The 27,265-nt window shown below is 29.4% G+C and overlaps 1 protein-coding gene and 1 pseudogene across 2 annotated transcripts in view; one reads left to right on the top strand and one right to left on the bottom strand.

The window, feature by feature from the left end:
- na (sodium leak channel non-selective protein na) overlaps nucleotides 1-27,265 on the bottom strand; it is a 61,839-nt gene that overhangs the window by 13,824 nt on the left and 20,750 nt on the right. For both annotated transcript variants that reach the window (XM_067287483.1, XM_067287484.1), the window contains exons 5-31: nucleotides 26,286-26,369; nucleotides 25,711-25,850; nucleotides 22,457-22,585; nucleotides 19,842-19,987; nucleotides 19,619-19,761; nucleotides 19,419-19,523; nucleotides 19,106-19,327; nucleotides 18,836-19,003; nucleotides 18,692-18,751; nucleotides 18,492-18,623; nucleotides 17,832-17,969; nucleotides 17,668-17,742; nucleotides 16,325-16,456; nucleotides 16,071-16,261; nucleotides 15,892-15,999; nucleotides 15,664-15,825; nucleotides 10,814-10,993; nucleotides 10,084-10,204; nucleotides 7,727-7,858; nucleotides 7,460-7,627; nucleotides 7,267-7,371; nucleotides 7,044-7,147; nucleotides 5,884-6,004; nucleotides 5,614-5,712; nucleotides 5,352-5,552; nucleotides 5,182-5,256; nucleotides 2,739-2,858 (exon numbers count right to left, since the gene is read on the bottom strand). In XM_067287483.1, coding sequence (XP_067143584.1) covers nucleotides 2,739-2,858; nucleotides 5,182-5,256; nucleotides 5,352-5,552; nucleotides 5,614-5,712; nucleotides 5,884-6,004; nucleotides 7,044-7,147; nucleotides 7,267-7,371; nucleotides 7,460-7,627; nucleotides 7,727-7,858; nucleotides 10,084-10,204; nucleotides 10,814-10,993; nucleotides 15,664-15,825; nucleotides 15,892-15,999; nucleotides 16,071-16,261; nucleotides 16,325-16,456; nucleotides 17,668-17,742; nucleotides 17,832-17,969; nucleotides 18,492-18,623; nucleotides 18,692-18,751; nucleotides 18,836-19,003; nucleotides 19,106-19,327; nucleotides 19,419-19,523; nucleotides 19,619-19,761; nucleotides 19,842-19,987; nucleotides 22,457-22,585; nucleotides 25,711-25,850; nucleotides 26,286-26,369 — 3,561 coding nt within the window. The remainder of the gene's footprint in view (nucleotides 1-2,738; nucleotides 2,859-5,181; nucleotides 5,257-5,351; nucleotides 5,553-5,613; nucleotides 5,713-5,883; nucleotides 6,005-7,043; nucleotides 7,148-7,266; nucleotides 7,372-7,459; nucleotides 7,628-7,726; nucleotides 7,859-10,083; nucleotides 10,205-10,813; nucleotides 10,994-15,663; nucleotides 15,826-15,891; nucleotides 16,000-16,070; nucleotides 16,262-16,324; nucleotides 16,457-17,667; nucleotides 17,743-17,831; nucleotides 17,970-18,491; nucleotides 18,624-18,691; nucleotides 18,752-18,835; nucleotides 19,004-19,105; nucleotides 19,328-19,418; nucleotides 19,524-19,618; nucleotides 19,762-19,841; nucleotides 19,988-22,456; nucleotides 22,586-25,710; nucleotides 25,851-26,285; nucleotides 26,370-27,265) is intronic.
- LOC136989351 (actin-related protein 2/3 complex subunit 5-B-like) lies at nucleotides 340-1,296 on the top strand (annotated as a pseudogene).

Raw genomic sequence — 27,265 nt, forward strand, 5'->3', positions numbered from 1 at the left:
GTAATTTTGAAGTAATAATAATAATACTACAGACAACAATTTCTTTTTTAAAATATTATTGTTTTGAATACTGGTTAAAATTTTATCCCTGCTAATGTTAGAATATTTTTATTTTCTACTAATTATTACAGAATCTAATTATTAGAAATAAAATTGTTATATTTAATTAAAAGTATGATTGATTGGAGAAATAAAAACCAATTTAACAATAGAACTAACCCTGTATTGACTATTTATTATCTAAAATAAAAAGTTATTTTTTATGATTAAATACTGAAATCAATAAAGAATATGTAAACATATATACTGCATTAGCTACTTACAGCTATAAGTAGCAAACAGAGAAGTTCGTCGAGCAGTCGAATGGCGAGAAATACCTCATGTTCAACCTTTAGAAAAATTGACATCGACCAATATAATGAAGACACGTACAAAGAAGATGAAAACACTGAATCTGATTCTCCTCCAGTTAACATTGTGAAGAATTAAGTTTTCTTCTTGCACAAGGGAGACATGCTGAGGCTTTAATCCAAAATTGTTTGGATTTAACTATTATATTTAATTAAATTTTATTATTCTACAGGATGCTGCTTTAACTAGAGTCCTGCAAGTATTGCTGTCAGTTAGAACAAGTGATATTGAAGCAATAGTTAGCATTCTGGATCCATCATTAATGGATACTCTTATGAAATATATTTATAGAGGTTTTGAATATCCTATTGAGGGAAGCAGTGGCTTACTATTAGCTTGGCATGAACTTTAAGGTTTTTGCCATTGGAGGAGTAGGCTGCATAATGAGAGTCCTCACCGATAGGAAAAGAGTTTGACGACAAGAAAAAATCCTTGTAAGCAGTCCTGCAGCATTTGCTGAATATTTGCCATTGGACTGATTACGATTTTGAATAACATGGACTGCAATAAATTTCATTTCGGCCTTTGTATACCAAAATTTCTAAAATTATAATTTCAGAAACACCTCATTAAACTATTCTTGTCATTTGTAAACAAGAAAAATATTACAGTTGAAAATCAGTCTAAAATTTAATATTATAAAACAATTTTTCTAATTGAAAAATTATTTTTGTTTATGCTGTATTGTAGAGAAGCAATGATGCAACGTGTACATAACTTAAAGCAAGAATGAAAACAAAGTGTAGCTATTCTTGCTGATTTATGTCCTGTCAGTCAATTATTCAAAGAACAATATCCTTGTAAGTGGTATTATTTTTGCTATAATAGAACTAAAAATGCATATACTTTTTATTTAATTTTTGGTCTTTATATTTTTTAGAATTTTATCATTTTTCATAAGTTAGGTTTGTATAGTAACATAAATAAAATTTATAGAAATTTATGCTTTTCAAAGTAAAAAGTTGCTTAAAATTATTCTTAAAATTGAAATCAATAAAGAATATGTAAACATATATACTGCATTAGCTACTTCAGTATATTTGAGAACTTTTTAAAATTTTATAGGAAATTTCTAATTTTTTCATAAACAAAACAGTACAGAGCCACTAGCAATTGTAGCCATTTTTCTTGATACGAGGGTAATCCCAAAAGTAAGGTCTCCTAATTTTTTAAATACAAAGAAACGTTTATACAAAAATAAAGTTCATATCATTTTAAAACTTGAACATTTATCTAGTTTTCTACATAATCGCCATTTTGGTCAATGCATTTTTGTATGCATTTTTGTATGCATGTCTACATGTCAAAAACATCTTCAAGCGGTATAGGGAGTTTGCAGCTGATCGTACCAAAATTCATGACTAAGAAAGAAGTGGGAGACCACCAATTTCCAACGAGACAGTTGTGAAGGTTGAGCAAACCATGCGTGAAGATTGGCGAATCACTCTGGATGATCTCTGCATTTTGGTTCTTGGGCTTTCCCCAAGCACAATTCATAGGTTTTTAACGGAAAAGTTGCAATATTGGAAGGTGTGTGCAAGATGGGACCCGCGACAAGACGGCGAGCTGGTGTAACATGGGCATACAAAAACTGCCACAGCGCAAACAAAAATTCATCGATTGAAATGATTATGCAGAAAAATAGATAAATGTTCGAGCTTTAAAATGATATAAACTTTATTTTTGTAAAAACGTTTCTTCGTATTTAAAAAAAATAGGAAACCTTACTTTTGGGATTACCCTCGTATGTCAGGGTCTGTCCCAAAAATTCTTGTGTTTATTGGTTTAATTTTTTTTATTGCAAACCAAGACAATTTTGCACTAGAAGCACAATTAAAATTTATTAAACATTGTTATCCAGGTGAGTTAGAATTTTCTTCAAATCTTATCATAAAGTTTTAGAAACTTCTAAAAAAAAACAACAATGTATTAAAAAATACTGCAGTAAATAATAAAAAACATAAGATGTTTTTGTCCAGTGACTGACACATTGTCCTTAGGATAATGCAAGTTCAAATAGAAAAAAAATCTTTAAAAAATTCAAAATCCAAACATCTTAACAGATTTATAACAAAACCTTTTACATTTTATGGCTTCAATATTTTACAGCAAATTTTTCTTCTAAACACAAAATAAGTTTATTCTGAAAATGTTTTAATATGACAAAAATTCTGACATACAACAATGAAACTGTTTTAAATATAATTTTCAGTTAAATAAAAATAAAAGATTGGAAGATTTTATACAAAATGTTCTGTCAATTATTTAAAATTCATAATTCAGAATAGTAACTTCTATATAAATCTAATTATTTTCAAAATACTCACCCTTAACATGAAGTGCATCACCACCCAAATTACTCCAATGAATGTGACAAACAGGTCATAGCGGTTCCTTCGACTTTGCCAATAACCACGAGGTGTAAAAGCAATGGTTTTCATCACTACCTACAATTTTAATAGATCAGAATCAAAACTTAAACCAATGTAAGATAAAAGCAGAGAACAGTAGATGTTGGATCTCTGGGTCAGAATACAACTCTCTGCCAACACATTGTGTTAGTAGAGAATTGTATATATGGAATAGGGCAATTTTTTGTTTACCTATGTCGTATCAAAGAAAACTTCCATTTAAACAGTATGGTATCCCTATTGATGGGGTGGAAAGCCTAAAAGCAATAGCAAAAATAATCATTCATTTCGATTTCCAAAAAAAACAGAGAACATGATGTGAATAGAAAAATAAATTTGATTAACAAATCAGAAACTAGAAGGTCACATTACATATCACCATTCAAAAAACATTTCAAACAGAATATTGAAGAATAAAAACTGCTCATTGTAAGTGAAGATCAAGAAAGAATAGAATCTTTATCATCAAAAATACAATAATGTGGATAATAGTTTACTAAGAAAAATAAAAAAATAAAAAAATCTTTTCTTCAAGGAGAAAAATCATCAGAGTAACTCTGTTCAATATTTAAACAATGGTCTGAATACACAAGAGTTTACCATTGTTTTGTTATTTGCAGGTCTGAATCTAATCTAGCAATTTGTTCTCTTCACTTGCCATTTCTTTACTGGTTTCCTCACTTCGATTAGCTTGGAGAAAGTAATACATTAGTTTGTATAGCTGTTACATTTGAAGAACATACATGTGCTGAAATTGCAAATGCTATTACGGAATTCTGAAAAATTTGTAAATCTGTCTAACAGAAACATAAGAATACATTATTGTATTTGGTGTGATCAAATGAAATGCCTGCTATCATGTAAGAGAATCACAAGGAAAAGCTACATACAATAGCATCCACACACATACAACTGTATGATCCCTCCTGATGATACAACTGGGATATCATAAGATGTATGCACAGTGAGTTCCAGTTCATCATAGGGACCAATGAATGTGGTTAGTGCTGCAGCATAATCTTTATTACCAGGCAGAGGGTGACATTTTTCTCCAGTGCATAGTGACAGTTCAAAGAATATGGTGTCACCACTTTGAACCATCAAGCAAGTCCTTGATGGTTTAAAAAGTGCAGTAGAAATACCTACAGTCCACCACATCCCAAAAGTTGAGCTAGCAAGTTGATTCTTATGGTCTTCTGTGGTCACAACAAACCTCTGTTAGTAGTTTTAAAAAATGGACACCATAATCAACACACAGCATTATCTGCAGACATTGAACAACCTCCATCGTGCCTTAAAGAATAACTTGGGTTTCTTCACCTTAGGTGTTAGTCTTCTACACCAGTGGTTCTCAATCCATGGTCTGCGGAACACGGGTGCTCTGAGAAGCCACTTCAAGTGTTCCACGAAAAAACAAATATACAATTAAAAATTGTTGCAAAAGAAAAATCAATACAATGTAAAATAATTTTTGTATGGGAATGTAATTAGCAAACGCCAATGTCGTCATCTACTAGACCGAATGTGCTTGATTTCAAAAAGGTTTTCCATCTCTGCTTTAAAGCTGATGTATTGTAACTGCTCTGCGGAAAAAAATGTCAAAGTTTAGTGTTCCCCGACTTCAAAAAGATTGAGAACCACTGTTCTACACAATAATGATCATCCACTGTTAAACAAACTCTTGCCAAAAAGAGATGGAAAATTTTGAAGCATCCTGTATAGTCCTTAGCTCTTGACGTATGACTATTTTTTGTTTGAGCTGCTTAAGGAAGCTTTTGGGCAGATGATATCTAACAGATAATGATGTGAATGCCACTGTTCATCGGTAGTAAAAGAAACAGGAACTCCTCGTTTACAGATGGCATAAAGCAACTGCTACAATGTTGGGATACAGATGTTTGCAGGCGGATGAATTAATGCATGTCAAGACTCTATACACTAGTATTGACATATTCTTCTACACAGTATCCTAGTGTCATGAAATAAATGTGGTTTTCTTGGTACTTATAGCTGTTGAATGAGTTTATTTGATTATGTCTAATAGTTAAGCATAAGCCAAACGATTGCTGTATTGAATCAATTTAGTATGACAACTGTTTGAACATTGGACTTTAAAATATTTATATATGTATAGCTAAGCATAACCATCTGTAACAACTGTTTCTTATAAAATAAATAAAACAATATAAACAAACTTTTCATTATGTTTGTTTTTATTAAAGTAAAAGTATTATTAGTAAAAAGTAAAATACTATTTCATATATCTTAAATCATTAAAATGAAAATAATTTATACCAAACGATTGAGTACCTTATTTTCTAATCTCCTTTTATAGCTATATTATGTACAGATAACTTACTTCAATAGTAAAAAGTACTGTGAAAGAAGCAGATACTGTGGCTAAAGGCATCGTATAATTTTCATCTGATCTCCACTGCGGGTTGTTTTTTGAAAGAAATATATTCATTAAATTAATAAATATAATAAAATTTAAAAAAAACAACGCAAGTAAACGAAAAATTTATTTACGCTAACGCATAGAAGACTGCTGTTTGCCAATACTAATAAAGCGATAAAACGCTTAAAGAAAAGTTTCTGGGTTATATCATATATAAAAGCTCTGATTTTGTGACTGTCGGGTCGGGGTGGTAAATGGAGTGGTTGAGCTATTTTAAGTCTCTTCTTTAAGTCACACCATCGTCTTTGGTCGACGGTAAGTAAAGCCGTTCCCTAAATATCAAATAACATTTTTTAATGTTTCATATAATAGAAACAAATTCAAAAATATTACCTTATTTTCACTGTAATTAGCAATGACTACACCAACAAATAAAGTGAGTCCAATCATACAACCAAGAAACACAAAAATATGTATATAAATGGCATGGACCTATAGAAATAAATATAAAAATTTAATTTAATTTAAAAATAAACAGAAAAATTTTTAATTTTGGAATGATATGCCATTAATATTTTAAACATTTTTTTAATGAGAAATTATTAAGTTGAATAAGAAAAAAAGGTATTAAAAAACCTAGCTCTTTTATAAAATAAGACTTACAGGACCTAATCTCTGAAGTAATACATCACGAATATCCAACCATCCTTTGAAGGATAAAACTTCGAAAAGAGCCAGCATAGCATTGCCTACATTGTCAAAGTTGAATCTGCGAGGATTGGCCCTAGAGAGAAATTTGTTAGCCTACAGATGAATGGTTAATAAAGGCAAAACTACTTATGGATACACATTAGGGAGTTAATTAATGCAATGCCAGGCAATAAAAGAATCTGCAGAGTGAAAAATATTCAATTATTAAGCTGAAGTATATAATACAAATGCATTATATCAGGAATGCTTATTGAAAGTGCAGAGATGATGTAGCATTCGAATACCCCATTCTTATAACCCAAATTAGTACTGTTATCCGAACAATCACAATTTAATTAAATAATGCCGCAATTTAGAATCGTGTTGCAAAGCCAAAAGCCGAAAATACAAGACGTAATAGAAAAAGTTTAAAAGAAAGTAATATAAAAATATTGCAAAGATATGGAGGTCCCAGACTCACATCCCCATCTTGAGCAGTGATAATTTCACGTACTTCAGCGTATCCCTCGTAGGAGAGGATTTCAAATAAGGTCAAAAGAGCATTACCAATGTTGTCAAAGTTGAAATTACGGGGATTGGCCCTATAGAAATGAAAGAATGCTGCACTTCTTATTTTAGTTCATTTTAATAAGAAAATATTAAAAAAAATACATATAAATATATTAAAAAGTCTTAAAGTTGAAAGTATATTAACCATAAAAAATTTTAATAGAATAATAATATATTATAAAAAGTATAATGTTCAGTTATAGAAAAAAAGCAGATTATATTTTGGGAGCAGGACAATGCTCTGCCATTTAATTAATTCCCCAATGTGAAATTTTGAAAATTATATAATAAAAACAAAAAAATTGTATCTTATAAAAATAATATCAAATTGAATACACAGTTTTACAATATGCAATTATTTCCCTATTTCAATAAACAACACAAAAGAAAAATAAATAAATGTCGTTACAGCGTCAAACCGGCGAATATTCAAAAATGAAAAACTTAATATTTAAAAAAATAAGAATAAAAAAAGTTATTTTTAGTAGATAAAACTGAAAAAATTCTTAAAATGTGGTAAACAAAACGAAATTCTTTTTAAAGCAGTCATAATATTATCTAACCAAACTCTAGGAACGAGCATTGCAGGATAAGATTCATTTTCTCCTGGTTGAAGTTTCATTTTTGTGATAAATATTTCCCTCATGAATACCCCCACACAATCAGCCTAAAAGATAAGAATTTCAAATAAGTTAAGTCAATTTATTACGATTTAAAATATTATTTTAAACTTAATAATTTGTATATTTAATTTCTATATTAAAAAATGAAAAACGAAAACCCTACTCTTTCAGTGACAGCAGGATCGTTGCATCTTGCTAAACGACCACCAAATAAGTGTACTCCGTAACAAGCGAACACAAACATAAGAACAATGAGAAGAACTGATACCTATATAATATTAAGAAATAATCTTAATGGGATAAAAATTAAATGTAAATTTTAAAAAACTGCGAGTGTTAATTAAATTCGTCGATACCAGTAAAATCTCTTTAAATCCACGACACAGTTCGGATACGACTTTACGCATGTGTGGAACCAGAATGAATATACGCAAAGGACGAACACATCTTAAAATCATTAAGACTTGAGCACCAGACTGAGGAGGTACTTTCTGTGGCATCCAACACAGAAAGACCAAATTAACCTAAAGAGAAAAATTTAATAAAATAAAAATGCAATTTTCAACATATAAAACCAAGTTTATTTTTTTTATAATTTAATAATAAGAAGTTTAATTACGTACAGTATATATGAAAAAATCCATGATTCCTGCCACATCCTTCACTAAAGCTTTAGGTGTAAAAAACAGACCGTCCGCTAATATTTTCAATGTCAATTCTATACTCATCGAAACAACAAATACATATTCCGATATCTATTTAAAATATAAGTAATTGTTAAAAATAATTGTAAATAACTGAAAGTAATATACTTTAATTAATTAAACATTATATAAAATTGAGAATTAGTCTACATTAATATAAAAACTTTATGATAAGATTAAAAGAATAGATCTGGTGAACTAAGAAGATAATTTCTGATATCATTAGAAGAAAATCAAGAATGTTAGTTGTGAAATAGTCATAAATATTACAATTTAAAATAAAAACACACACATATATATTAAATTTATATCAATTATAACAGAAATTAATATACAGTGTATTTTCTTATTTACTTACACACACGCAAACTGAATTTAAAAAAAAAATGACAGATGAATACTGAAAGTTTCTTGCCTTCTTCCTGCAGAAAATGTAAAACAATTCAACAGCTCATATGATACTAATAAAGCACAAACTTGATCGCTGCATAATAAACCAGTGGATGAGATTTATCACTCTTTGTTTGTAAGCACAAGATAGGAAACCTTATTTCCAAAATGGCCGGCCCTTCTTTGGAATATTCCTGGGCAACAGTTTCAAGAGTTTACCAGAAATATCAGAACTATGAACACTGTGGTCTGTCCATAATTCTAATATTTGTAAAGTTGTACTTGTTCCAATTGTAGAAGATAAGATCCATAATTCTATCAATATTTATAAGAGGTGATGTCAAGTCACTACAATTGTCTGTAGTATCCCAAAGGTCTTTGATTGAGTTCAAATCTGGTGAGCATGGATGTCAAGAACACAATAGGTTATTGTTGGCACTGTCCTTCTAAAACAACCCATTTTCAAAGGGAATAAGCAAAGCATAAAAAAAATGGAGATGATCTGCAATGATGTTCGTATAATAAGAACCTGTTATGATAGATTCTATAGGGATTGAAATTAATCTTTGAGAAATAGTTGTTTCAGGTTTCTTGTACATTCAGATCAATGTGAGATATGTCACGATGTCTTTATCTTATGGTGCCATTACTTAAAATAGAATCTATCATAACAGTTTCTTATTATACGAACATCATTGCAGATCATCTCCATTTTTTTATGCTCTGATTATTCCCTTTGAAAATGGGTTGTTTTAGAAGGACAGTGCCAACAATAACCTATTGTGTTCTTGACATCCATGCTCACCAGATTTGAACCCAATCAAAGACCTTTGGGATACTACAGACCATTGTAGTGACTTGGCATCACCTCTTACAAATATTGATAGAATTAGGGATTGCCATCCAACATGCCTAGATGACTACACCCATTCACCAGTTCCTGCACCTCATGGACTCCATGTCACTTTGTATAGTCACTATTATTAAGTCAAAAGGAGAAGCTAAGCATTATTAGTCTGCAGTCTCTTGCATTTTGGCACTTCAATTTATATATATATATATATATATATTATATATATAAATCAGAATATCTGTTTATTTCTCAATGAATTAATGATTTAAGATCTCAGATCCTTGACACATCCACTTTATTCAGTATTGTATCTTTTATACATTTGTTTGCCAATACACATTTCAGGTTTCCATCCATCTTCTGATGGCACGATGCATAGCTTACACCAGGGATGGGCAACCTTTTTCTATGTAAGGACCACACTTAAAACTTTGAAATGACACGTGCTGCACAGAAGAAAAAAAAGAAAAAAAATGTGGGTAAATCACAACTATTTATTCATATAAGATTATAAATTAACACAAATATACTTAATTTGATGTGAATATTTATATAATATATCCAAAATATTTAGTCAAATATTAATCACTGCTAGTTTTAACTGGTTTTGATGTGAAAGTCTGTTAACTGATTTCTTATTTTACTTTTTACTGAATTTTCATCAAGTTGTAGAAAATAATGATAAAATTTTTGTTGCATACTTTCTTAAATTGAGGAATTGATGTATTTATTAATATTTTGTACAGCACGGACCGCACAGAATATTAATGTGGGTTGCAGGTTGCCCACCCCTGATTTACACAATCATTTGCTTTGGTTTTTTACATTAAAACCAATCTCAAATTTGCCAATATTGCAATCATTCTTTCATATCTTTTCCTAGTTCTTTCTTTCATTGTGAAATAAAACAAACATTAAAAAATAAAGACACAGTTTCAACAAAAGGAAAAAAACATATAATTAGTAATTTTCCTTTTATATAAATCTACATTCTACTTTATCTTTTTTTTTTTTTCATTAATGAATTACAAACCTGTAAGAGAGATGTGTTCATAACCCGTCGGCATGGTGTTTCAAACATCATAGATGCACATGATAATGTAGTTATAAGAATCATCACCCAGTCCAAGTAGGTAACTAATCCAAGGAGATTACTGTAAAAATTTATTTTATTAATCATTAATTTTTAAATTATGAGAACCTGAGAGTTATGATACTTTTTACCTTATGAGATGCACCATTGTATTGTTTTTTTTGGGGTGGAAATATTCTTCACATTATAAGACACCCTAATTTCGGATAAAGTTTAGCTACAAAAAGTGTATCTTATAAGGTAAAAAATATAGTTACACTAAAATGTATATATCTTAGAAGATATTAACAATATATTACAAGTTTTTGCCTGTAAGTATAAAATATTTGTTGAATTTTTGCCTCATCGTCAGATAAAGATCTTTGCTAATAATAACAACAAAAATATATTACCGTATTTTACGGACTATAAGAGGCACAATTTTCTTCGAAAAATTGCCTCCAAAATTCAGGCGCATCTTATAGGTATTATTTTTAAAAATTGCTTAAAAATTAAGGTGCGTCTTATAGTCCGTAAAATACGGTATATTATACTGGAATGCTAATGTATTGAAAAATTGTTATTAGTATTACAAGCTATTCCTAAATTCAGATAATTTTTTTGTCATTTGTTCTAAGTATATAATATTAATATGGTAAACATTATTTTTATCTAAATGCCAAATACTTACTGTAAGCTTTTATATTTTATTTTTTTTTCTTTCCCCGTAACAGGATCTCTGACACAAGGATTATATCTTGCATATACTATTGATTGACACAATTTACGAAATTTGCTTTCTCGTCCGACAACAAAAAGGGGATTGTCAAAAAATGGATGATTTTCTCTCAGATCTTCTTCTCTTTGGTTTCTAAATAACACACAAAATTTAATAAATAAATGTGTATATTAATTAAAATATGATAAAAATATTCATTTAATTCTTTTAACTCTAAATAACTCCCTTATCAACTTATTCATCCAAAACTGGTTTTCTGAAATTCACATCTTTATTACCCTAGCACAGGGGTCCCCAACCTTTTTGTACCTAAGAGCACATTCTAGAATACCGGCCGGACGGCGGGCACCATTTATTTTTTCAAGGTGAATTTATATTTGGACGTAGTTAATAATACATACACATAATGTACAGAAAACATTTAATTCCAAAAATGTAATAAAACATACACAATTTAAAATTTTTGATCTGTATGACTAAATATCTGCATCCATAGTTTTCCAGTATAATAAGTCCTGTTAATATATAGAATGTACTAATATACAAAACAAATTTTAAATTGTGTTAGAGAGGACAAAAAGGCATAATAATTAAAACATACACAAGACTATTAACAATAATTTTTACAAAACAAGTAATTACTAAACAATGCATACAAAATCTACAAAGTATAAAAATTCTTTATAAAAAGTATAAATCTGAAAGTAAATGTGATTTTTGGCATTGCATTTCATTGGCCATTGCTTCGTAATTAAGAGAGTATGATGATATTCCTGCTCATTAGCAATCGTCAAGGTGTTCATCTATAAGTCGTGATCTGTACTTTGATTTTATGATATTCAGAATGGACCGGTTTATTTCATTTCAGGTATGGGAAATTTGGTTGGTGAAGATTTGGCGCGAGGGGAAAAAGAGATCGGTCGCATTTCGCTTTGTGCTTTTATCTGTGTTGGACGCCATTTATACTTTTGAGTGGTTAATCATTAAAAACAAAAAAACTTTTACATAGCATTTTATTGAAAACTGAAATATTTTTATTTTTATCATGGTCGCACAGCGGCGGGCACACGTAAAACGATCGGCGGGCACTATGGTGCCCGCGGGCATAGGGTTGGGGACCCCTGCCCTAGCACTTTCAGATTCCTAGATCCCATCATTCAAAATGTATGTATACTGACAGTTAAGAGAAGTGCTTATCTCAGAATGCCGAATCAAATATTTTATTATAAACGCTTTCATTTTACATAAGAACAGCTTCAGCTAACATCCAAATATGAATAATGTCTGTTATCCAACAACAATTTTTACTTTGTATATACAAATGCTAGTTATCCCTCAAAGCTCCTGACTCAACTTGTCTCTCAGACCACTCAAAATCTCATTCCTCTGCCAATTTTGTTGCTTTGTTCCCTTACATTCAAACTCCTGACCAACAGACAATCCATTTCAAGTTATGAACTTATGCTGTCAGCTACTGTCACTGTTCTCTGTGTGTGCTTTAAGACTGGAGAAGTTTTTTGCAACCATAAAACTAGATGAAATGTTGTTTTGCCAAGCTTAATGATTAATTAAGTTAGGTCCAGCTAAGTATATCAAACAAAGTCAAATGACCAGACAAGATGGGACTCCCAATCTTGACACTATATTTAAGTACATTGTTATTTTTTTACTTTTAATGTATCTGCCCGACATATATCATCTCTAACTAAAAAAAAATTCTCCTGTTAGCTCTTTGAGCTTTTTCAGAAGCAACCTTTCCTTCTTACCATACATCCCAACAGTCAATTTTTAATACCTTCCTTTCAGTCCTCCTTCTGTAACTTCAATATCATTTCCCAAAACTGAAAAATCCACTGCTTACACCTGAAACTTTGGTTCCTTCTCTCAATCATACATTTCCATGCGTCTTGTAAATTATCACAGTGTGTGATTATATAAAGTATGAATGAGTCGACACGGAGAACTTTAGTGATTTCTTTGATGGGACACATTGATAACAAGCGTGCTCGATAGAGCAGACGCTTAGAAGGAGGAATCCACTTATCTCAGTAGGGACTAGACAAAGACAACTATCCAAATTAACAAGATAACCCTTTAATTTTCCTTGGAACATACAATACATCCAGGGAAACACACAGGAATGTACGGAGCCCAACAATCCAATCTACCGAATAGCTTTAACACACAATTCTCCTGACAATAATATGTTACAGAATTTTCGTAACACGCACCCATAAAACATACCGACAACGAGTTTAAAGTGTACCTCTTCTTTTACTTCTTATTGGACAGGAAACAGTTCGAAAACGAAATCTTCCCGCTGACCTGGTTGCACAGTCTTTACTTTCCGGCTTCCCGACTATTTTTCTCACGCACTTTCACACACCACACTCTTCCCTCAGATTCTTCCTTCTCTTTCCACTTCTGTTCTAACTTCTCCCCAAAACACACCCTCCAATAAATCTCCCACACTAGGTTACACACCCAGATTTACACAACTCCTCTTCACCGAGTCAGACCCACCATGTGGCAAATTGGGGGGCAGGAAAAGACATAAGTCACAACAGTCATAATTATTAATAACTAATTGGAAGTGGAAGGACTAAAAGGAAGGTAATAAAAATAACCATTGAGGTTTACAACTGGAAGGAAAAATTACTTTTTAAAAAAGTTTAGGAGAGCAAAGTAGATTTTGTGTTAGAAGACAATGTAGGTACACCTTGTGATTTTTTTTATTTTGATTGTGAATGTCATGAAGACAAGTTGTAGAAACTTGAAAACATTAAAATAATAAAGATGTGAATAAGGTATTAATCATTAAACAATTTTAAAAACAAATACTGTATAACAATAAAAACACAATGCTTTTTACAATTTCACAATATCAGTTTAGAGTCAAACAACAGATAGCAAATTTCGTGTATCTAATTACATGAAATTTCTGCTATCATTTTCAAACTGTATCTAATTACAGTTTGAAAACGTTAGTGATAAACTGTATTATTCACAGAACACACCAGTAACAGGTTCTGGATAAGGTGTTGATTTCCATCCTTGGTGTTGACATGTTGTTGATGTTGATATCTAATTGCACATTTCCATCTTGATCTCATGGGCTAAATCTCATTACTTTGACATTTGATTCAGCAAGAGATGGCAGCTTTCAATACTCATACACTAAACAGGAACATAGTCTCTTCATATAAAAAATGAATGCAGCAAATGAAGTAATTTCTAATAGACCTTGCTAAGAAAATGGTAGAACTTAAAATAAGATCACAGAATCTGCAGAAAAGAACTAAAGCCATAAGAGATGCAGTGAATGCAAGTTAATATCAGCATCTAATGATGTCTGAAGATTTCTAAACAAATTTTATAATTCAAAATATTGTCATTTCTCATTTTTATGTTTAAATTACAAATATTAAATGTTACGACGAAAAAAACAATGGGGTTTTTATCAACGGGGAAAGCTTAAGCCCATGTAACCCTCTGTGTATCTATCCCTGAACCCTGTAAATAGTAAATAATTGTTGTAGAAGGAAGTATGACTGAACTATGGAAGAAATGCAAAATTCTGGCCAAAACACAAGAGCTGAAATCACTTAAAATTAGTATGGAATATGGAAGAATACTTTTCTTCACTAAAATACATCTTTAATATATGAATGAATTGTTTTCTATTCAACCATCTACAGACAAAAACCGTGAAGAGTGTAGAGTATCATCCGGAAGAACTAAAGAGCTACATCCACCAGCAACAACGGTATGATCTGGATACAGCAGGAACAGGCTACAACAATCAGTGAATAAGCTTTAAAATCTCTGGAGATATAGTCACACTACCAGACTGCCACCTTACACTTTAAAGACTATTTTCTCTCTTAATGATTAAAAAAAAAATTGTCATATAGCAAATTTGGATAAGTCTGCGAGGGGATACTTAGACTGACATGTTGTAACCACATCTTATTCATCCCAATAAAGTATCATTGAACATCTTGACTCAACTCACTAATTTATCAAGCATAAGACACAATAAACTTCGCCCATTGTTAATGATGAGAAAGTAATAATCAAGTTTACATAAAATTTTTCATTAAGGTCAATTAGCAAGTAAATTTAAAATATATTTTTCTCTTTAAATACATGTTTTAATGGAAATTTTAACCACCTAATTAATAATTCTTGCAGTACATTAAATGAAAAAATGAAATTGGTAGCGGTACGATGTAACGGTCAAAAAAGAAAATTTCGCTTGAAGAAGGACCTAGTGAGGGGCCGAAAACGTTTGTGTACGAACTTTGACTGCATCGGTTACAAGGTTTGCAGGAGATTTGAATGAAATTGGTAGCATTTGTGAAAATACTGCTTGCTTCCTGGTTGGTGAAGAGCATTTACAAATTTCAATTTGGTGCTACCAAAAGCTTTATGCAAAATAAAGGAAGAGTTACATCTAAACAATGTTGAACAATTTTATTCTTTCAATAAGAATATTTAAAAATTGTAAAATAAAGTAATAAAAAGGTTTAACAGAATCTTTTCATTTCGTCCGTATATAGTTATTATAAATTTTAAACTCATTATTAAGCCAGTTATAATTACTTTTTAATTAAAAAATACTCTCTTCCAATCAATATTTTTTTATTAAATTTGTTCTCTAATTAATTTGGGTTTATAATTCTCTTAAATACATTACAAATACTGTGCTAAATAGGGTATTCCTGTATACACAGAAAAAGATGTTATTATATGTGTCACAACGTTTATATGAAATGTTTTGTTACATAAAACATAATTACCTTTTCATTTCTGCTTGTTGACGTTTCTGTTGCAACAGCTTAATGTCAAAATCATGAGGATTGCGGGTGGCACTAGTAGTACTACCCTCTCCATTTTCATGAAGATGATCATAAGACTGTTTAATCTTTATAGATCCAGCACGAACAGATCTTCTCATACTTCTGATAAATCAAATCGATACCAAATATAAAACTAGTCAGTATATCAAAATTAAAATAATATACTACCTTCTGTCTAGTCTAACTGGTTTTTGGCCTGGAGTCTGCTTTTGTCCTTTACCCAAAATAGGAATTTGTCCAGAATCTCCTACTAAAAGTCGCTGGTTATTTGAATCACTAAAAATTTTTTAAAATAATTAAACTTTTATAATTTCTCAACTCTATATCGGAAAGTTATTTATATTTACACCAATATATTGTTTATATTTGAACGTTTTAGATGACATCCAACATTACGTATTTTACTAGGAGAAGATAGCAGATGTAAAGGACGTTGTTTGCGGTATGTCACGAGCGTTTCTCCCTCTTCGCCTTTTTTCATTGTTGGCAGTTCTTCAGGTTGTTCTTCTACAAACATCTTCATAAAACTTTCTCTTACCTAAATACATAATAAAGTCGTGAATATGTCTAATTTGTAATAAAATTTCCACTAAAATTTTACCTTCGGAACACTAAATTCAGATGGAGTTTTATTTAATCTACTCATCTGAGGACTGTCAGGAAAACGTTCAAAAAGCAACAACCTTTTTGGAAGGCCTTCTTTAATTCCAGCACTCTGTTCTTTTGCTTTTAACTAAATATTAAAAAAATAAATAAACATAAATCAATCTAAAATCTCACTAAATTTAAAAATATTAGATTAATGCAAAAGTTTATGAAATTTTTTACAGTTTTATAGTATAATATTTATTGCAAGAACGAAAAACAGTTTATAAGCCATGCTTTGAATGCCATTACATTCAAGCACCTTCTTCTATTAATTGGACAGGTCATGGATTTCTTCTGAATAAAACTCAGACTATTTTGACTCAAAGAACTTTGCAAGTGCAATTTTCATCAGCAAACTGCTTTCCATCCAAGAAATGTTACACAGAGCTGAAGAAATGGTAGTCAGATGATGCAATGTCTGGGCGGCAGATGAAGAAGAACCTCCCAGCTGAGATTATGCAACTTCTGCTGGGTCAACCTTAACATTTGATCTTGCAGACCTTTCCAATGGCAGGTAAGCGATAAACTACAGTGAACTGGTCACAACAAAGTGTCTTCCTCATATCTCACAGTCAAAAATGGGTTGGCTTCCATCAACTTCTGCAGCTCATCATCTTACAAGACAGAAGACCTTCCGAGCATAGCTAATCTTTGACTTCGTATTGTTCAGCTTAAATTAACTGAATGAATTGTAGACTGTAGACTAGGAGACAACATTCTTGCCAAATGATTGCATCATATGATGATAAGATTCAGTTGCTTTTATACCAAACTGATAATCATAAAGAGTATATAAGTGAATTTGGTCATAAAAACTGTTGGCAAATTTGTCGTATTTAAAAAGTTAGTATCATCATACAGAATATCTTTTCACTTACAATTGTGCACCTCACTATTCTTCATTTACATACCCCACAAGAAATTTCTAGATGTCCTTTGTTGAACAATTTCAAGGATTTTACAGAGGTTTAAAAAATTCAAGAAACTTTTGCATAAACCCAATATTTAAGACACTATAATATTATATACACTATAATCTTTTAAGATTATAGTGTATATAATAGACAAGTGTATACTTCAAACTTATAAACTTATTATTTAAAGTAAATATTTCTACTGATATTTAACTACCAGGTTGTTTGAATTGCAACTTTAATGTTTTATTGTATTTAATTGTCTGAAATGAAACTTGATATTGTTCTAACTTTATTACATCTTTCTTATTTGGAAAAATTTAACGTTAAGTAAAAAATCTACTTAATCATATACAAGATTTTCATGTCATTAAATACATACTTGTTTAACTTTTTTAATATCTTCGTCGAGTTCTAAATTATCTAAGATTACAGCTACAAATAAACTGAGCACAATCTGTTAAATATAAATGCAGTTTACTTAGTTCAATTTTAAAACTTTAATTTGAAATAATATAGAATAATTATCAAGAAATATATATTTACCAATGTTACAAAAAGATGATATAAAATAAAATATATCGCAACTAAAGGACCAATTGTTTTACTTGTACGAAGCATTGTTTCATTCATTACTTCGCCCCATCCTTCTTGAGTCAATATTTGAAACATTGACATAAAAGCCTGTAAATTAATAATTAATTTATAGAGATTATATATTTATTTAAAAATTACTTCCTTAAATAGATATACGAGAAGTTAAAGCGTACATTTTTAAATTATTGTTTCTTAAATTAATTAATTAATTATTAAAAAAGCCAAAGTAAAAATTACTATAAATAAATGGTAGCTTGGACAATTTTGGCAAATGCACACTAAATAAATTTTCTGTTATTGCGTAACAATAAACTTTATATTTGCAAGCTTACTCTAAACCAAATACATAAAGATATATCAAATTTTCATATAATAATAACTGTATATTCTATTAAACAGCTTTAGTGTAATTAGGCATTATATCTTATATTAAAATATTTGTTATATATTTTAATTTATACAATTATTTTTGAGTGCCAAATAAAAATCACTCAATGATTTATCAAGTTAAGGTTATTATATTTAATATTATATTAATTTTTTTTATTGAATCACGTGTAATATTTAAAATATTCTGCTAAGTTAAAATTCTTTTATATGTGTATTTACCTCAGGAAATGCTTCAAATTTATTAAAATCAGCCAGAGAACAAAAAAGTTGCATACTTATACTTGAAGTAATAATTAATAGACACATGGTGAATATTATAAGACTTCCTAATTTCTTTCCTGGTCCAAAAATCTATAAAAATTTATTCAAATTAATAAATTGAAAATATTTTTTTTTTTTACATAATGCACGTTTAGTACCTTATATACAAAATCTTCTAATACGGGAGAAGCTTTAATTAAACGTACAATTCTCAATACCTGTAATTAACATAATTAAATTTCGAAAAAAGTAGTAATAATAATTAATATATTTTGGAATTTAACAATAAAAAATTTAAATACCTGAAAATAAGCTAATTCAGACATGTAAAGAGATGGTATTGCATGTAAAGTTGTACCAATTGCTAATAATAATTCAAACTTGTGTAATGATCTTTGATAATAGCCATGCAAACCAAGACACCATATTTTAAATAAAACTTCCAAATCAAAGAAAATGGTAAAACCAACCTTAAAAAAGTTTTTAAAAAATTTAAATTTAAATAAAGATTTGTTATTTTTGAAAAATATTTCAATTGGATATTTATTTATGAAATGAGAAAGAACGCATACTTCGGCTAGATAATACTTCTCGTAAAATTGTCGTCTCGGACGTCCGTCGTGTTCAAATGAAATACTTGCAGCCACAATGGCATTTGCAACGTTAACTACCATAACAATAACTTGAAAGAGAGCAGACTGAAGAAATATTTGAAAACAATGTGGTGCTTTACCTCTTCCCTTATTCTCATCAATTGTAACTAATCTCCAGCCTGTATCGTCTCCTCTTAAAATCTAATAAATAAAACTTAGTAAACTTGAAAATAATAATAAATTAAGTTAATATATTAATTAGATAATCTCCAAAATTTATAGTAATAATTACCTGAGGTGTTGTTTCGGTTGCAATTGTACCTCTTTCCCCCCACATTTGTTGAAACTGTACTCTTATTTCATTAAATGTTTCAGTAATTACGGCTATGAAAACATTCTAATAAATTTTTAAAAAAATTATATAGATTATATTTAAAATTTATCAATCTTTCTTAAAGAATAATTAATTAGATAAAATTTTGATTGTAAAACCTTGACAAGCCATGCCAGAAAAAATATCATGGTTGTAAAATAAAAGGTTGCTCTCCATGCTGGTAAACTATCCATTGCTTTATACATTAATAATGCCCAACCTTCTTGTGATGCAGCTTGATAAACAGTGAAAAAACTATGTGCTACGAAGCACAAAATATTTATCGTTAGCCATTTAAATAAAAGAAAATTTTTTATTTATTAAAAAAAGTCACGAGATTACCAAAATCATCGAAACCATTGAAACCAGATATATTTTTGGGAAGATCAATTTCCATGCAAACCATTCCATTTGGACACTTATATCCAGTGTTTGAGGTCATTGAACAGTAAGTATCTGGGATTGCCAATGAATCAAGAGTTACATTTCTGTAAATAAAAAATTAAATTTAGCAAATAATAATGAATTTAAATGAATATTAATTTCTTATTACAATTATATTATAATAAATAAATTAGAAACAAAAATATCTTTTATTTTAATTGGAATTTCTTCAGTAGCCACCCATTTTATTTTATTAAATTTTATACATTTTATTATTCATAAAGTGATAAAGGTTTTGAGGGGGGCTGAGTTTTGCTGGATATCCGAAGAGGAGAGGATGCTATAGAAACTTGGACAAACTGGGATGATGAAGGAAGGGAGAATAAAAATTTCAAGAAAAAATGTACACATAATTTATGGACAGCCCTAAAGTGAAATTTTTGGCATAATAGCAGCTAAATTATAAACCATGATAATGTTGTAACTTGTGGGATTAGATTATAGTTAACTTCTTGATAACAAGAGTTAATCTTTAATAATTTCAAGACAGAGTTCGCTCAAACAGAGATCACCATTTTAATTCCGTGTTTAAGACAATACAATTTGGCGACCGACCTTTCCATTTGGACACTTATATCCAGTGTTTGAGGTCATTGAACAGTAAGTATCTGGGATTGCCAATGAATAATTTTCCGGCGCTTACTACTTAGTGGATATAAAGCCGAGAACTTCATAAGAAGGTTAGATGGATTAAAGGAGATGTTCGTATGTCACCAATTCCTATTTTTAAAAATTTTTATATTTTTAATTGGAAAATTTGTGTTTTAAAAAAGACTTTTTAGTTTTTTGCGGCTAGTAGCCTCTACGGAAAGGTCGGTCGCCGAATTGTATTGTCTTAAACACGGAATTAAAATGGTAATCTCTGTTTGAGCGAACTCTGTCTCGAAATTATTAAATATGAAAAAAACCATCGGATGAAACAAAAATAAGAGTTAATCTATTATTTTTTCTTTTGTCTTTTGTTGTCTGGAAAGTAGAAGTTATAATACAATACTACTAGTTTCCCCAATCCATATAAATACTTAATTCTTCTTCCAGGAGTAACAAACATTTTAAAAAATATGAACTATTTTTGTGGAAAATGCTAAAAATTTAGAAAAACAGTTAGTAAAAATAAATTAATTTAATGTATTCCTATTTTTTCACAAATAAAAAATTATCAAAACAATTTTGATGGAACATTTTAGAATTGAACGCATCCACTCGCTCCATATTAAGAAGGAAAGAAAGCAAAAGTAGGAAGAATTCTTAAAATTAGCCATAATTCAATACTGTGTTAGTGACATCAGGAATAACAGAAAATTTATAAGATCAATTATTCTTATAGATAATATAATGGCAATTTTTAAAATATTAGTATACTTTGATAAATAAAGTGCCAACTAACAAACAGTAATTATAATTATGTTTTGGGAAAAGGGGAATTAAAACATTTCAAGTACAGTAATACCTCGACTTACGCTACCCCGACTTACGCGATTTTCAAATCTCGTCGATTTGTCTTTTGTTTGAGCGCCACGCAACTTTTGATTACTCACCCTCCCCACACTATTGTTCAGCTTACATGTTCGGACGTGTCGCGCGGAATCGACACATAGCTACAATTTATTTTGTGTTATTTATTTCTGTGTTTGTTATATCTACGGAGACTCGAGAGACTCTACTATGTCATGCAGACGAAGTAGAACTGATTCTTCTGCATCAAACAAGAAAAGAAAAACTTTATCTTTGGAATGTAAAGTTAACATTATTAAAGACTTCCATACAAAAATAAAAATTTGTGAATTGGCAAAGAAGTTTGATCTACCAGAATCGACGGTTAGAACAATTATAAAAAGGTAAGAAAAAATTCTCAAAGCTATGAAAACTTGACAGAAGGCCTCAGTTCAATTGAAAAGGGGTTACAAATTTTAGAAAATAGACTCCAACAAAGAGTGCATTTCTTCTACAAAACGAGAAATAAAAAAATTAGCAGCATGCTACGAGGAAATTTTGCGGGAGAAAAAATCTTTAAGCCGTCAGACAAATTTGTTAGATTTTATGAAGCCTTCTACATCAAAATAACTTCGCTTTATGATTTTAATAATATAATTTGTTATACATATATATTATCTAAGATTTTATTAAACATTTTTTTCTAAATTATTGTTTTCTTTAGTCTCTGGCCCCAATTAAAAATAATTTGTATGTATTTATATGCGAAATTATACCCCGACTTACGCGGTTATCACTCGGTCCCACCTATTGCGTAAGTTCGGGGTATTACTGTATTCAGTTTTTATAAATTTTTTTTCATGTATAATTCACACATTTCAACATATCTTTAAAACATAATACTTATATTGGAAAAACTAGTTGTAAATTTGAGTTGTAATTTTTTCAGTTTTTTTAGCATTAACATAAATGTAGTCTTATATAAACCAACACTAACATGTTCTGTTTTAGACAGGTTTAACTGTATTATAATAAAATATATTTATCTTACATTATATAAATTAATTTTTATTTCTTACAATGGATTTGTTCCATTTACGACACAATGAGTAGACATTTCTCCAAAAAACTGTACACCAAGAAGACCATATAATGACATAAAAAATAGGAAGAATAAAGTGACATTGTATATTTGTTGACTTGATCGCCTAGGATTCAAAAAAAAAAAATAATAAATATACAGAATTTTTTAAAAATACATAAATTTTAAATTAAAATATAATAAAATTAGTTTAAAAATTACATCATATAAATTCTTAAGGATTTAATTTGAATGTATTTTAAATAGTATTACAGTCAATACTATTAATAATGTACAAGCAACTAAAGAATAGATATACTGCACATAATGCAATTCATAATTAAATATTGCTTTATTAATCAATTTTTAATATTTTAGTACAAATATTCAATTCATTCAATTTATTAATATAATCAATTATATTCTGTGTTTGATTAAATTAATTAATTTAGCAACTCAAATCATAAAATATGATAAAAGGTTTAAAAATATAAGCTGTTAAAAAATAATATCTGTAGAAATTTCTGTTAACGTATTATAAAATATTATCAGAGAAAAAAGTAACCAACTTAGGAAACTCGCTAGCAGTTTACGGTAGTTATGCTTACGTTAAATGTGAAAATTTGGTGTAGGCAGACAAAATATCTTTCTCAAGAAATTAATATTTTTGCATTAATTATTATATTAACCTTTCAGCAGTGGGTTAGTCAGGTATGGTGCTATCCCTATGTAGTGTAGAATAAATGTGGGAAATTTTTTAAGTATCTTTCCAAGCGTTTTTTCTCATTACCATTTTGGAAAAAGATTTTGTAAACAGTTATGTCTAGTAAAGAAAAGTCTTTTTTAATTGTTGCATAATTCCTTTTTTATGTGAATTTTTTTTTGTGGTAGTTTTTGGCAATATCCGCAAAAGAATTTTGCGATATCACCAAAAACTATCATATCTGTCTCCTCATATAGTATAAGGTACTGTCTCCTTTAAGTATAATAAAATTGCAACTGATATTTTCTTTTTATATACACAGTATTTTATAACCACAGAAGGACAGATATCCGCAAAATTCTTTTGCGGATATCTGTCCTTCACCACAGCCACATGATCATGCTTGACGGATATAGCCATCGGTCACTGCTGAGTGGTTAATATAAGTCAAACTTCTTTAAGATATATAACAAAACCAATAAACTCCTGAATTCGTTTGTACACTGCCTGATGAGGGGCTCAGTTGTCCGAAAGTGCTAGAGAGTAACTTGTTACATAAATGTGAACTTCATTAAAGCATATATTAAAAAGCTTCTTGCCTGTATTACTTAATTACAAAAAACTACTTAGTTAGTTACAAATAATATACAGTATATCGTATTGTATGTAAGTAGTTTTTTATAATACAATACAATATACTGTATGTTGTATTGTTGGCAATTATCACTATAGACTCTGTTTTATATGTCACCAAATTGATAACTGCCAGTAATGCATTTTGGGATGAGTTAATTAAATAGATTGGGTGTGTAATAAACCTGTTCATTAGTCATATGTAACTAAGTAGTTTTTTGTAATCCAGCAAAGCAGTTTATTGGTTCTGTAATATAGTAGCCCCTCGTTATATCATGCTTGTTGGGAGAGGAAAAAAATGTGATATAACCGAGTACTAAAATTTCTGGGCTTATACTAAACAGATTATACATGCTATGGAATCTCTATCCTCTATTCTTTCATCAGCAAGTGTTTCTGATATAAAATAAGCTTAGTTTTGCAATACTGAATTTTATTCATAGTTATATCAAATTAAATGATATTTATATAAACATCGATACCATAAATGCCAATTTAGCATTATTGTTTCTTTAACAATGACATTTTAAGTCAAATACTGTGGATATAAAAACAAAATATCAGTTGCAATTTTATTATACTTAAAGGAGACAGTACCTTATACTATATTATGAGGAGACAATACCAATAAAACCAATAAATAAACAACTTTTATTATCAAAAAGAAGCATAGATGATAATCGATCTGTCCACCTGTTTTGCTTATTTAGATCTTGATGAACTTATTGTTTCACCTGCAGTGATAGTTTCAATGACAATAGTAAGAATAAAATACCATATTTTGTTGCAAAAATAAATTCAATGGCACTTGATGTTTTAAAATTTATTGATTCAAGTGCTTTTGAAATTTGGAGACAAAAAAAAAGCACAATATATCCGAATTTGCAATATAATGAGGTGCAATACAACGAGAGGCTACTGTATAATAATTCATTACAGACTGAATTTCAATTTTATTAGTAGAACTCCATTAAATTTATGTAATTTTTTTGAAAAATGATCCCAAATTCTAGTAATGATAACTTTGATAGTAAAGTTAATCTAGTATCAAAAACATTCGATTCAGCGTGACACAGTCCAAGTGGAACGCTTTCGGTTAACCGACGTTTCGGTTGATCGGCTTTCGGAGAAACGACACTCTACTGTAGTTGAAAATTTATTTCATCTTAGTTCAACTATAATAAAAATAAATTTAAATAATTTTGTGCAATTAAAATATTAATTAACTATCAATAAAAATATAAAATAAAAAATTTTCTGGAGATATCTAAAGTAAATTTTCTGCCTAACGTGTTCTCTTATAGGGTGCTAAAAATTTTATTTATGTTTTGTTTGCTTATTACCATATATGTAATTTAAAACCTTCAATGAACTTTTAAAAATTATATAAAACATGGTATATTTCTTTGAAGTGTACAATAAACAATAAGAAAAAACGTTTTTCCAAGCAAGAAACACAGCAAACTTTTCTGATGCTCAAGAGAATGGTCTGCATGTGTTGGAGTATAAACAGCTCAAACCTTTCATCAACATTGAACATATCGCATTATCACATATCCTATAATAGCCAAGAAAGTAAAATTACTAATAGTATTATTACATTATAATCTGGTAATTGATAAATACTCACAAGCTTATCAATTTAAACTTATTCTATGAGAGATTAAAACTAATTGATATTTTAATTTTTTTATCAATAAAACTCTTAAATAAAATATTAATTACCATTCGATTTATTATAAATATTCGTGTACATTTCTCTGCTGTCTTAGAGACAAAAGCACTAAAATATTTTTTCTCAATCTTAAGAGATTGAGAAATATTTTTCTTTTTTTGCAAGATAGGATATTAATTATATTGTTAATTATAAATATTCAATTACAGTAATTTTATTTAAAGAAAAGGTCATTACTTACTTAAATATTTGATTAATTCTTGATTTCGGCATAGAAAATTTTAAAAATACTCTTATGAAACGAATCATGATCAGAGGTCGAGGAGCTCGCAAGATGGACAAATAAGAGAACTTTGGCACTACTTGGGTAATTTCAAATACCTAAGTATGATATAATTCACATGATATAAAAAAACAATATTTTTTAATTAGTCACAATTTAATTTTATTTAAATACAATAAAATGTCTTTATATGTTTAATAATCAAACTGACAAACTCTTTCGAACCACTAATAAATGCTTCGGGATTGACAAGATGCGTGTATTAGTTATAAACTTATTAGTCCAATACTAACTGATATTCATATTCAATATTCATATAAGGAATAAAATACTTTAAAGGTATTAAATGCATTGGCTTTCGTGAAATTTAATAAAAAAAGGTAGTCTTTAATATAGTTTTACACTTAAAAATTCATTTATAAATTATTTCTTAAATTTATTAATCTAAAAATTATTTTATTTAAAATTCTCATAAAAAATTCTTTGTGTAATTGATATTAATAATAATAAAAATGAAGTATTAATTATATTACTTGAAGAATTACAGATATCCAAAGAAAAAACACCATAGTTGCATCAAACTGACACCATCTATCTTTTAAATATGGGACTTCACCCTATAATAAAAAATAATAAATGCTATTATATATATATACATACATACATACATACATATTTATATGTATGTATGTATATACAGTACTGTATTTGGTTTAGTGAACACTCATGTTTAGTGGATAAAACATCTAGTTCTCACATAGTAATAGAACTATTGACACATTTTTATCTTAAGTAAATGCTGCCCTATGCAGATAACAGACTAATATTTCCCATCTTTCCTATTATCAAAAACTTCTCTAAAGAAAACACTACAATACATTATGTGTTTTCCATGAAATAATCATGTTATTTTTTAAAGTGATATCTTTGGTGCTTTTGTAAAATTTCTTTGTATCTTTACATTTGTCACAGAAAGTTTACACAGTTCTATTTTTGGATAATATTCTAACACTTTGCATTAAACATTCACATCAATACTACTCCCTTACATAATTGCAAGGGGCCAAATAACAGCCGATTTCAGTTAGTCGTTGCCTGTTCTTTCAACTGTTCAGTTTAGTGTGTTTGTGCGCTGTTTTGGATTAGTGCTCTTCTGTACCCTCAGATTCCTCATCATCCCTCTATTTGCTGCTTCCCTCCTGAACTGTTAACTGAAGGACTACATTCTAAAGATCCTCAATGAAGATTCTAGTTCTGATTTGTGAAGTACCAAAAATTTGTAATCGCTTTCTCTTTCTCCACAAAATGCGAATACCCTGTGTAATGTGCTGTATCAAGTTTGTGCCGACTAATAAATGTTTAAGTGTAGTGAATTATTTTGAATGAGTCCTTTCCAACTAAATCTCATCATTTCCTACTCCATCCTCTTACCTCTAATCTCACATATGAGACCACGTTATTGCCATACAAGAAAAATGCTCAAACTCGTGTAGTAGGTGTGTAAGGAACTGAG

The sequence above is a fragment of the Centruroides vittatus genome, unplaced genomic scaffold (genome assembly GCF_030686945.1).
Source record: "Centruroides vittatus isolate TY-2023 unplaced genomic scaffold, ASM3068694v2 scaffold_490, whole genome shotgun sequence".
NCBI classification, from domain to species: domain Eukaryota; kingdom Metazoa; phylum Arthropoda; class Arachnida; order Scorpiones; family Buthidae; genus Centruroides; species Centruroides vittatus.